Source organism: Globicephala melas, chromosome 8 (genome assembly GCF_963455315.2).
Source record: "Globicephala melas chromosome 8, mGloMel1.2, whole genome shotgun sequence".
NCBI lineage: Eukaryota > Metazoa > Chordata > Mammalia > Artiodactyla > Delphinidae > Globicephala > Globicephala melas.
The window spans coordinates 35,637,669-35,650,458 of NC_083321.1; the positions used below are offsets into that span (position 1 = coordinate 35,637,669).

General features: G+C 36.8%; 1 protein-coding gene across 2 annotated transcripts in view; it reads right to left on the minus strand.

Moving 5' to 3' along the window:
• Window positions 1-211: 211 nt before the first annotated feature.
• Window positions 212-12,790, minus strand: part of PRMT3 (protein arginine methyltransferase 3) — a 142,241-nt gene continuing 129,662 nt past the window's right edge. For both annotated transcript variants that reach the window (XM_030864874.2, XM_030864880.2), the window contains one exon: window positions 212-7,027. In XM_030864874.2, coding sequence (XP_030720734.1) covers window positions 6,918-7,027 — 110 coding nt within the window. In that variant the 3' untranslated portion in view covers window positions 212-6,917. The remainder of the gene's footprint in view (window positions 7,028-12,790) is intronic.

Genomic DNA, 12,790 nt, shown 5'->3' on the forward strand with positions numbered 1-12,790 from the left:
TGATGTATTGAGAACAGATAGGGGCAGGGTGCGGTGGGTCAAAATCAGAAAAAAACAGGAGGGTCTTACATTCTTAAAAATTATTAAGGACCCCAGAGAGCTTTTGTTTATGTGGATTACATCTACTGCTAGCTATTATATTGGAAATTAAAACTGAGAAACATTTATAGTCCTGGATTAATTCACTGAATAATAAACCCACACACAGAAATAACACTTTTTAATGAAAATAACTATATTTTTCAAAACAATATTTAGTGACAAGAGTGGTGTTGTTTAGCATGTTTACAAATCTCTATTATCTGGTTTAGAATAACATAGCTGGATTATCATAGTGGCTTCTGCATTCAGCCTGCTATGAAATGTTGTTTTGGTTGAGGTATATGAAGAAAATATGGCCTCACATAGATAATCTTCAATACTAAACCCAAACATGACAAGTAGTTTATCTTGCCCCTTGAATGGATATTATTAGCATGATGCAATTTGGTGAGTGGGGAATATTAGTTCACTGAATTATGCAGATCTTCCAAATGTTGACACATTTCATTACACAGTGTCAAAAATCAGTCATTATACCACTGTCCAGGTTCAGAACACGCTGCCTCCAGATATGGCACCTTGGCATAGTGAATATTTCAAGCTGAAAAAATCTGAGAAATGGCAGGTGAAGGAAGATTCTTTCTTTCTTTTCTTTTCTATTTTGTTAGTCTGCTTATGACCTGTTGCTTCTCAGCAAACAGGTGAACCCACAGTGCTCAACAGAGGCTATGAGAATAAACATTGATTTGTTCTTATTTCTTCCACCTTCAGGAAGGACCTCCTGACCTTCCCCTGAAGCAGGTCATAAAACCATCATGTGATAGGTGCCCTCCCTGTACCCAGAAGAAAGGCACATCCTTATCTCCGAAGGCACAGGGCTGCCCGGAAGAATCCAACAATCGGGCCTTGCTGTTTCCCTGTTTACTAAATTCAGCTCACCTTTGTCCTACTACATCTTCCCAAGGCTTCCCACTCTTCATCAAACCTAACATAAAAACACTCAGGTTTAATTGTTTCTTAAGGTCTTCATTTACTTCCTTATGAAGGCTTGTGTGTCTCATAAAAACTTGTATTAAATACATTCATATGCTTTCCTCTTGTTAATCTGTCTTTTGTTACAGAAGTCTCAGTTGAGAACTTAAAATGGTAGAGGAAAAAAGAGGTTTTCCTCCCTATACCATTTATCTCAGTCTGGAAGAACTGGGAAGCCTTCAAGCTCACGGTGGTAGATAAATGTTTTCCAAAATTCTAATTTTAGCTTAAAAACTTGAAACTAGCAACAAATTCTATCAGTTGTCTTATTTGAAGTGGTAAGTTCACTTTTTTCTTTTGCAGGACAATGTCTGTCATAGTTTGTTAGTCATTCTTTCAAGTAAAAATGATGTTCTATGAAAAAGGTGACTGGTTCAGCCACAACTCAATCACACAACTGCTTTTCCTGCAGACAAATATTGTTACTGTAGTATGCAATAAAAGTGCTTTATTAGTATCATATAGAATTTAAAAAGACATGTACTCAAGGGTCAAGATTTAATGAAATTAATATTTTTTACAGCTTCATGAGGACATTTTAATGAGAGCATGTGGTAGTGAAGAATACAGTGACTACTAGTATAGTTTGGTACTTTGATTTGTGCTAGGGGCCCAGCAATTTTACCCACAATTGCTTTCGCACCATTAGTGTAAATATTAATACAGTGAAAAAGGCAAACACTGTCTTAGTACTATTGCAAAAACGGTTTTGATCTCCTGGACTTCCTGTAAGAGGTTTTTTTGGAGTCACTAGGGGTGTGTTGACCACATTTTGAGAACCAGTGATCGAGATGAAAGATGATAGCAGTTTGGACCAGCGTGGCAGGAGTGGAAGTAGTGAGATCTATTTTGGTTCTGGCTGTATTTTGAAGGAAGATTCTATAAGATTTGCTGCCCCGCTTGGATGTGGAGTGAAAGAAAGGGGTCAAGTTTTCTGGCCTGAGCTACTGCTGAAAGATGAAGTTCCATTACTGAGATGGAGGAAGACAGCAGGGTTTGGGGAAGATCAGAAATTCAGTTTTGAATGTTAATTTTGAGATGCCCATGAGACACCTAGAGACATCATCTGAGCAGCTGGATACAGACGGCAGTGGAAGAAAGATGGCTGGAGATACACATTTAGATATTGGTATTTAAAACCGTAAGACTTGATGAGGGGCTCCCCTGGTGGCGCAGTGGTTGAGAGTCCGCCTGCCGATGCAGGGGACACGGGTTCGTGCCCCAGTCCAGGCAGATCCCACATGCCGCAGAGAAGCTGGGCCTGTGAGCCATGGCCGCTGAGCCTGCGCGTCCAGAGCCTGTGCTCCGCAACGGGAGAGGCCACAACAGTGAGAGGCCCGCATACCGCAAACAAAAACAAAAACAAAAACAAAAAAACAAGACTTGATGAAATCACCAAGGGAGGGAAGATGGACAGAAAAGAGATCCCAGGACCAAGGTGCCAACATGTCGAAGGTGAAGAGAAAGCCAACAAAAGAAACTGAAGAGTGGCCAAGGAGGAAGGAGGGAAAGCCAAGCCCAGCGTTTCCAGGAGAGGGATCATCGGCATTGAGTACTGCTAGTAAGGCAAGTAAAACGAGGGCTGAGAACTGGTCACTGGAATCAGCAACATGTAGTTCACTGGTGACCTTGGAGTAGTCGCAATGGAGTTGTGGAGGCAGAAGTTCTGGTGAGAGTGGGCTCAAGAAAGATTTTTATAAAAATGTTCACAGCAGCTTTATTCGTAACAGCTTCAACCTGGAAACAGTCTAAGTGTTCGACAACAGGTGAATGGATAAACAAATGAGCAGAATCCCATTTATACAGTGGAATAGTATCCAGTAATAAAAAAATAGACTACTGACACATATCAACATGGATGAATCTCAAAAAACACTGTACTGAAAGAAGCTGGAAATGAAAGAGTACGTACTACATGATTCCATTTATATGAAGTTCTAAACCAGGCAAAACAAATTTATATTGATAGAAGTCTGATTAGTGTTTGCCCAGGGAGGAGAGTAGGGCTAAGTATTGACTGCAAAGTGGCACACGAAAACTTTCTGCTGTGAAGGAAATGTTCTAAGTATTAATAGAATGCTGATTATATGCATACATTTGTCAAAACTCATTATACTGTATACTTAAAAATAATGGGAAGAGACAAAACAGTGAACATCAACAAGTCTTTCTGAGTGGTCTCAATGTAAAGGGGAAGCTAGAATAGTGACACAACAGCAGGAGGGAGAAGTGGAGTTGAAATTGTTTTTAACGTAGGATAAATAATAGCCTATTTGTATGTTGATCACAGAGCAGTAAAGGGAAAACCTGATGACACAGGGGAGACATGCAGAACAGTGCTTATAATGATGGATTATGGATTTTAAGGTGGGCAAAGTGGGAAATGTACACATGAAGAGGTGAGGGACAGTGAAAATGTGATCTGTATCAGTGGATTTTGGTCTTGGTGCAGTTGCAGGATTACTGGAATTAGGATACTATACTAAAGAGAGTGAGCATAAAAGATAGGTAGTGAGAATGATACTTAATATTGAGACCGAAGCTGTAGTTTACCGACCCTGAGGTAGACAATGCTTGACTTCAGCTATATTACTTACCCTGCCTTTCATAATGGATTGAAACTCTATGACAGTACTGCATACTTGATATATATTTTTGAGATATTCCACTACACAGGAAAATCTGAACACCTGGACGTTTTGCGTATGTTATGGCCTAGAAGCTTACCAAATGGCCAGTGGAAGCCAAGTGGCGTCTCATCCTGTTTTAATTTTTCCTGTTGAATGATCTTAGCTGTACTGTTACCCTGCTTCCTCCACTTGATAGCCTGATTGGTGAGATTAGTCTAGACTGATCTCAAATCAGCAATGTCACACAATACATTCTAAATATTCCTTTTTAAGGAGTGATAGAGGTAGGGACTTCCTTGGTGGTCCAGTGGTAAAGAATCAGCCTTACAATGCAGGGGAGGTGGGTTCCATCCCTGGTCAGAGAACTAAGATCCCACATGCCGCAGGGCAACTAAGCCCGCACGCCACAACTACCGAGCTTGCGCGCCTCAACTAGACAGCCTGTGTGCTGCCAACTACAGAGCCCATGCACTCTGGACCCCGCGCACCACAACTACAGAGCTCACACACCCTGGAGCCTGTGTGCCACAACTAGAGAAGAGAAAACCCGCTTGTCACAACTACAGAGAAGCCCGCACACTGCAACCAAGAGCCCACGTGCCGCAACGAAGGATCCGGCACGCCTCAACTAAGATCCCGCGTGCCACAACTAAGACCCGATGCAGCCAAAAAATAAGTAAAATAAATAAATAATAAACAAATCTTTAAAAAAAAAAAAGAAAAGAAGTGACAGGTAGAATGCTGCGAGACACAGGTGAACCAGACTGTTAATCTAGACTAAGTGATAAGAAAGCAAATAATTCTGTGGAGCCTTACCCTCCTCCCCAAACAGAAATTATTTCAAAGTTATCTGACAGCTCTCTGATTCATTCTAAAGTGTGTTCCTAGCAGTTGAGGCTACGTATTAACCACCTTCACTGTGCAACCACTGTACATTCTCAGATGTTTTCTTGGAACATTCCTTTCAAAATGCTCTTTCAGAGATGACTAATCGTGCGAACCCCACACATTACAAAATTATGTTAGTTTTCACAAAGGAAAATAGGAGAAAAATGTATTTTCTTAATGGGAATAAGATCCTTGGGACAGAGCAAACTGCTAACCATAAATGCCCATCTGCCACAGCATGAAAGAAAATTGCATTTATCACTGTAAGGGCTATAAAGTACTTACTTTCCACAACAGTTTAATGGCTGAAATTCTAATCAAAGAGTTAATATTTGGACTCTCACATCTCATAAGATGTTTAGTTACACAAATTAGAATGTTCCAGCCTGGAAAGGCTAACTGAAAAGAACAGAGATCCACTAACTGTGGTTGGACTACTTATAACCAATAGAAGAAAATCAGTAGAGCCACTGGGTGAAAATCCTCTAAAAATCAAACAAGAGTTTTAATAAGAAATCATTTTTGAGAAGTACTCTTTTAAATAGTAGAAAGTATCTGTTATGCACTTATAAAAAAGAAAAAAGTAAATTTTGGTTACTTTAAAAATTTAATGGTAAATCTTACGGGCTTATTTTTGCTTTATCGTCCCACCCTGCTCAAGTTTGTGCGTGAAGCCATTCCAGACAAAAACTTAAAGTACTTTGTGCTGTATTATCAGCACTACACATTTCCAGCAATGGTCTGAATTCAAATCATGGTGAAAACAAGCTAACTAGTTTGGCCCAGTGACAAGAGAAATCATGCTTATGAAGGAAGACTTAGACTAAGATCTGAAATATCATAATTTGAAGGGGTTATTCTTCCCATTGCTATGAGTCCAATTTTCTAATAAAGACCAAAAGACAATTTCTTTTTGATACAGTTTTTCCTATATTAAATATTAATTTCTGTTGTAATCTTCCCACACACATACTAGTGTAGTATTTGATGAGGCTGACAATTCACAAACTGATCTAATGTCGATGTCATATATTCTTTGGAAGGGGTCCCTGTCTGTATGATGATGATAATTAATATCACCTAGCATGTACTGACTGTTTTCTATGTGCCAGGCACTGATCTAAGTATCAACAGTTGAAATGTATCAGTTTATGAATTGGCAACATTCATGGAGGGGGAGAGAGGTTAAGGAACCTAAGATTACACAGGAAGTAAGAGCTGCAGCCAAGGCCTGAACTGGCTCCAGAGCTCATGCTTCTCAACACTTAACTATGCTGCCTTGTGTGTGTCTTGTTTTGAAAAAGAACCAGCTGGTGAACTGAAAAGAAGCATGTGACCCACTTCTCCTTAAAATTTCCGTTATCTTAAAAATGATTCCTTTGTTAAGACTTGTTTTAAATGCTTCTGATTTTATAAAAGGCTTTAATATATTGAAATGTCACTTTATAATGCTAATGGTTGTTGTATACATTTAATTGAATGTTTTCTGTTCTGCGCTTCAAACTGAGTCAATAATTGTAAATGACACAATTGTATAGTGATATAAGTATATTAACAGTTACATGTTTAACTTTGCACATAAATCTAGTTTGAAAAAACTATTAGTAAATAAGTACATATTTATCCCAATCTTTAAAAACTTTTATGAAACCTAGGGTAAATGCATTGAAACTAGATTTCCTGGGCAATACTAGAAAACTATATGACTCAAGAATATTTGCAAAGAGAGAAGAAGCTAAAAAATGAGAACAGAATTATGTGGCAATCAACTAAGCTGTCTTCAAATACAATTTGTGTGGTCTCGTTTCCATATTTTAGTCCCTTATGCTTGCTCTTTTAATGTATTATAGCCTGATATTCTAGCAAATACAATTAAAACTACTCCTCAGAAAGCAAATCTGCAATAAAATATGTAATACCTTGTACACAGTTACTAGTTTAATAAAACAGCATCCAAATAACTAATCAATTACCAGTATTTAAAATTTATAGTAAGAAACTTATTTAAAACAACAAAAGACTATCTCTGTTCCAAATTTAGGCCAATTTAAATGACTTTCAATACAGGCAAACTCAATGTAGGGGTTACATTTGGTTAAATCTCACTGACCAGACTTCCAAGAATGTGATTATGGCGGTGGATCACCAGGATCAGGCAGTGCCCTCCTTAGCTGCATCCTCAGATTCCTGCCATGCTTCTTCTCTCCTACTGAGGAGGCTCAGGAAAGGACCCATCATCCATGCGCTCACATAAAACCCTCCCTCCCCTCCCTCCCCACCCCTCCCCTACAACAAAAACTGCAAAGTAGTGCTTTTGTGGCCTTTTCACTGGAGACCATAAGTTTGAGTTGAATTATCCAATGTGAGGGTCACAATGAGAGACCGTGGATCTTTCTTATTCTTGTGCACTGTGATCTTTCCTTTCAAGGCTTCACCTATAGAAGAAAGGCAAAAAGTGTGTTTCAGAATTCAAGGAATACAGTGTAGCAGAAAAGTAAGAGTAGACCTAGTATTGCTCTTTTTTGGTGTGAAATGTTTCACTATTTTTTTTTAACTTAAAATTTTTTAGGGCAATTTTACGTTTAATTTTTGAACAAAACAGATCTAACTTACGCAGCACAAGTGTCAAATGCTTGTGAAAGAGTAAGCAAAACTACAGTGGTCACTGCAGGGTTGGGGGCTGTGTTATTGGACTCCTCAATATGAGCCCTTATGGTGTGTCCTGGGCATAAAAAAAAAGACATGGCCCCTGCCCTCAAAGAGTTCATGGTCAAGGGTGAAGAGAAATAGCTACATTATTAATTATACAACAGGTATGTGTCTAAAGTGTGCTGGAGGTGAGGATTGGGGATGGTCGGAAGGCAGTAAAAGGCAAAGCTTCACAAGAATTGATGGATGAATTATCTGAGGACTAAAGTCAAGGTTACCTTAACGAGTGTACATGGAGCAGCTTTTAAGGAAGAGAAAACACATATAGAGAGCCCTTGGTGAATGGCATTTTGGGGAAATGAAAATTACAGCTGCGAAAATTTACATGTGTATTTTATAGAGGCACATGACAAGGCTGTTGGCCTTTAAGGTACTCACACCGTAAACGTAAAACAGAGCTTACACAGGTAAAAGAATGAACACAAAAAATACAAGGCAAAGAATGATTCCCTAAAAACTTATCCTGTATGCTCCAAATTTTGTTTCACTCCAAAATGGAATTATATCTATGTGCTTTTCTGATTATAGATACTTCTCATTTAAGTTTTTTCATTTATTTACCAACAGCCATTTAAAAATAAAAACAAGATTGTTAAGTTGTAACTGATCACCACTCCTTGCTTTAATAAGAGTAAAATCACAGCAAATACTATCAGGTATAGCTTTGAAAATCTGGATGGATACAGTGAGGCTCCATATAAAATGATTGTGGAATCTATATAAAACTATCAAAATACTGAATCAATATCTTATTTTAAAAAACGCTGCAAATCAAATCCCCCACATTAAGGGCTAAAGAATCTGAATGCTTTTCAATATGATATTGAAATAACACAGTAAAACACAGCAGAACCACCTCATAGTTATACTTCAGAGTATAAAGATTCCATTACTGATACATTCTACACAGCCTGTAAAAAAGGCAAGGCTTATATAGTTTAATACAAAATTAAGGAATTAGAGTAATGGAAAAAAATAATGTGGCCCAAGATGCAGTCTATGTAACCTAATATAACAGTGATTTTACGTGTGGGTGTTATGTTAATACGTACATCTGGCTTTCTTTGGCTTCTGTATCTGACCTATTCCTCTATATTACTAAGAAAATGAAAAAAAAACTACATCACACGCCAAGCTCATCAATAGCCTGACAAAGATTACCTGTGAGGTAGTCCTACAAACTTTGTAGAAAGTTCAGGTTAATTATTAGACAATAATTGCTAATATTTATTTAACATTTATTTTGTGCTAGCCCTATTCTAAAGCCTTTATGTGATTTATCTCACTTAATGATTACAAAGTATCTCTGTGAGGTTAAGTACGTTTCCCTCACTTTACAGATGAGAAACAAGGTTCAGGAAGGCTAAGCAATTTGCCCAAGGTCATACCACCAGTTAGGGAAGAACCAGGATGTTAAGCAGGGCAGTTTTGATTCCAGAGCCCATGTTCTTCAACTACAGTCTAGTACCTCCCTATCTCTACCTGAAAATTGATTATTATAGTTTTAATACACTTTAATGGACATGAGACAGTCAAAATTTTACTATTCTATGACATTATTTGTAAAAACATTTAGCCACTTTATAAAAATTTTACTAATATTAAATTTTATATAATAATTTTTATTCTATAACTTTAATAAGCTATAAGACATGTTTTCTTGACCATTAAGACATTAACCTAGGGAAGAAGTCATAAGTATCTTCAACAAATCTAAGAGATTTTCCATTTTTGAATATATAGGCAATATTTTCTTGTTTCTATTTTTTACCAACATTTAAAAATTGTTATTTTATACCAACAGTCATATCCTGAACTTATCATTTACTGATACTAAAATTGGAAATGAGTAGCTGCTCTATGATAAACTGCTATTGGTTTTATAAGTATATGAAAGAAAAGAGTAATTACCAACTTGGTTATTAGGTTTAAATTACTGTTACTGAATTATCAACACAAGTTAACAAGTGTTGAATTTTACAAATTAGTGGCTTGTTAATTCCTTCCTATTTATAAGCAATGTGTCTTAGTGTAAATTACTTAATTTAGTTGCTTCTCTACAGTAGTTCCTATGTATGAAAAGACAGATAATGTATACTTGAGATAAAAATAATGGAATGATCTCCACAGACCCAACATCAGGCTGGAATCTTACACAAACCACTGAAACCCCGTATTATGTCCCTCCAATCACATCACTTCTCCAACCTCCAGTGGTAACCATGATTCTAATTTCTTGTTACCATTACCTATTCAAAATAGTTCCACTTCACAGAGATGTATCCTGTATTAATAGACTGCTATTTATTTGTTCTTCCATTAAATTATTTCTAGTTTTTTTTATTACAAATAATGCTGCTATGATTACTGTTATATATGTCTGTTGTGTCCATAAGACAATAGGTTCTCTAGGATGGAAACTGCAGGATTTTAGGACATACACATGCTCAAATTACCATATAATGATAAATGGGCCTTTACTAATAAACTTCCTCTAGTCATAGAAAAAGTCTCTTATCTACATAAGAAGTGTAACTTTCTTTATTGAAAGAATATTTATCAAAATCTGAGAGCAAATATGACAAAAAGCAAACACAGCAGCATTTAGATTAAAGTGAGAACACAGCAAAAATACCACTATCACTACATTATTTAACATTATTCTTGAATGTTCTACACAATGCAATATGACATAAAATAGAAATTAAGAATACATATGTACTACTATTACGGGGGAAAAAAGAGATACAACTAATTTCAAATGTTATTTTCAGGGAAAGAGTTCCATATATCTTCATTGAGTTCTCTTGAGACTTTAACTAAATACTGATCTCTGTTTGTATATGGTAAAATTTCATGATTTTGAGCAAAGAACAACTCCTAGGGAGCAATTAGCCGAACAATTCCCAGAGCTCACACAGGCTGGGAGGTCTGAGTTCCAAGCAGCCAGAATAGAAGGAACCTGCTGAACACTTATGATGATTCACTAGAGACACCAGATTACGCTTTAGCATTACACCACCCAAAGAGTAAAGGCCACACCACTGCTCTCTAACAAAGCTTTAAAACATTTTTTGTAAAGATCAAGGTAATCTTTAAATAACTTAATTGCCTGCCAAAGCAAACTTCACATACTTTTTAAAAGAAAGGAACCAAAATCCAAACATTCAGCAAAATAATGCTTCCAGTGTTTGACATCCATTTTAAAATGGATAGATTTTTAAAGCGCTGCAAATTGAGGCCTATAAACAGGAAAAAAAAAGTTACAACAATAACAAAAACACATCAAGGCACATCTTAACTTCCTGAAAACCAGTGATGAAAAGAATAATCTGTAAAATATTCAGAGAAAAAAAGACATATTACATATAAGGGAAGATAGAAAAGAGTGATCTCAAAATTTTCATCAGCTGGACACATCTTTGAAGTGATGAAAGAAAACCTGTTAAAAATTCTATATCCAGCAAAAATCCTTAATAAATGAAAAATAAGAAAAAAATTCTTTTTTCAAAGAAACAAAAGCAAGAAATTCTTTTCCAGGAGGCCTGCACTACAAGAAATGTTAAAGGAAGTTCTTCAGACAGCAGGAAAATGACACCAAAAAGAAACCTGGATCTACACAAAGGAATACAGTGCTAGAAAATAGTAAGTATGTGGTAAATACGTTTTTTCCTTTTTAAAATTTATTTAATAGATAATTGTTTAAAGCAAAAATAGTAACACTGTATTGTGGGATTTAAAACATTTGGGGAAGTGAAATGTTTTTATAAAAATAGCACAAAGGGGCTTCCCTGGTGGCGCAGTGGTTGGGAGTCCGCCTGCCGATGCAGGGGACGCGGGTTCGTGTCCCGGTCCGGGAAGATCCCGCATGCCGCGGAGCAGCTGGGCCTGTGAGCTGTGGCCGCTGGGCCTGCGCGTCCGGAGCCTGTGCTCTGCAACGGGAGGGGCCACGGCAGTGGGAGGGCGGAGTACCGCAAAAAAAAAAAAAAAAAAAAAAAAAAAAAAAATAGCACAAAGGATCAGAGAGGGTAAACAGAAGAGTATTGTTTTAAGAGTCAAAACTACAAATGTAGTGGTATGACATCATTTGATGTTAGTCTGTGATAAGCTTCAGGTGCATGTTTGAAACTCTAGAGCAACCATTATAGAAACAAACCCAAGTGTATAGCTAATTAGTCAAGGGAGGAGATAAAATGAAATAATAAAATATAAAGTCACAGGTTAAAAGTAATAGTAAGGAGAGGGATAGTCTACATAAACATTAATCAAAAAGAGGCTGGAGGGCTTCCCTGGTGGCGCAGTGGTTGAGAGTCCGCCTGCCGATGCAGGGGACACGGGTTCGTAACCCGGTCTGGGAAGATCCACATGCCGCGGAGCAGCTGGGCCCGTGAGCCATGGCCACTGAGCCTGCGCGTCCGGAGCCTGTGCTCCGCAACGGGAGAGGCCACAACAGTGAGAGGCCCGCGTATCACAAAAAAAAAGAGGCTGGAATGGCTATATTACTTTCACACAAAGTTGACTAAAGGAAAAAAAAATAACCAGAGATAAAGACATTTCGAATTGATAAGTTGTTCAATTCATAAATGAGACATCATAAACTTCTGTGTGCATATAATTACAGAGCTTCAAAATGCATGACGCAAACCTGACAGAACCATAAGAAGAAACAGACATATCCACAACCATCACTGCAAAGTTCGCCTCTCCTTTGTTGATAATAATAACAACTAGACAGAAAATCAGAAAGAATATGGAAGACCTGAACATTATTAACCAACCTGACCTGGCTGACATCTATAGAACCAAGATGGATCATATACTGGTTCATAAAACAAATCTTAATACATTTAAACATATAGACATCATACAGAATATGTTCTCTGACGAAAACTGAATGAAATAAAAAATCAGTAACAGAAAGATACTTGAAAAAGCCCAAAATATTTAGAAATTAAACAGACTTCTAAATATTCCATAAATCAAAATAAAAATCTAAAAGAAAATTAGACAGCATTTCGATTTGAATGATTATGAAACACAACATGTAAAAACAGGTGGCCGATAGCTAAAACAGTGCCTAGAGGAAAAACTGATAACTTGAAATGTTTATATTAGAAAACAAAGAAGACAGACCCAAAGGTCTTCGTTGGGGAATTCTATCAAATATTTAAGGAAAAGTAATACCAAATGTACAAAAAATAAAGGAGGGAATACTCCATAACTCATCTTTTGAGGGCAGCATTATCCTGATACTAAAATAACTTTTTTTGTTTTGAATTTTAGAATTTAATTTATTTTTTTATATAGCAGGTTCTTATTAGTTATCCATTTTATACATATTAGTGTAAAAGAAGATAAATTTATTAGAAGAAAACTACAGGTAAATATCACTTATGAAAAAAGATTCAAAAATCCTTTGAACATACACTAATATGTATAAAATAGATAACTAATAAGAACCTGCTGCATAAGAAATAAAAAAATATCCT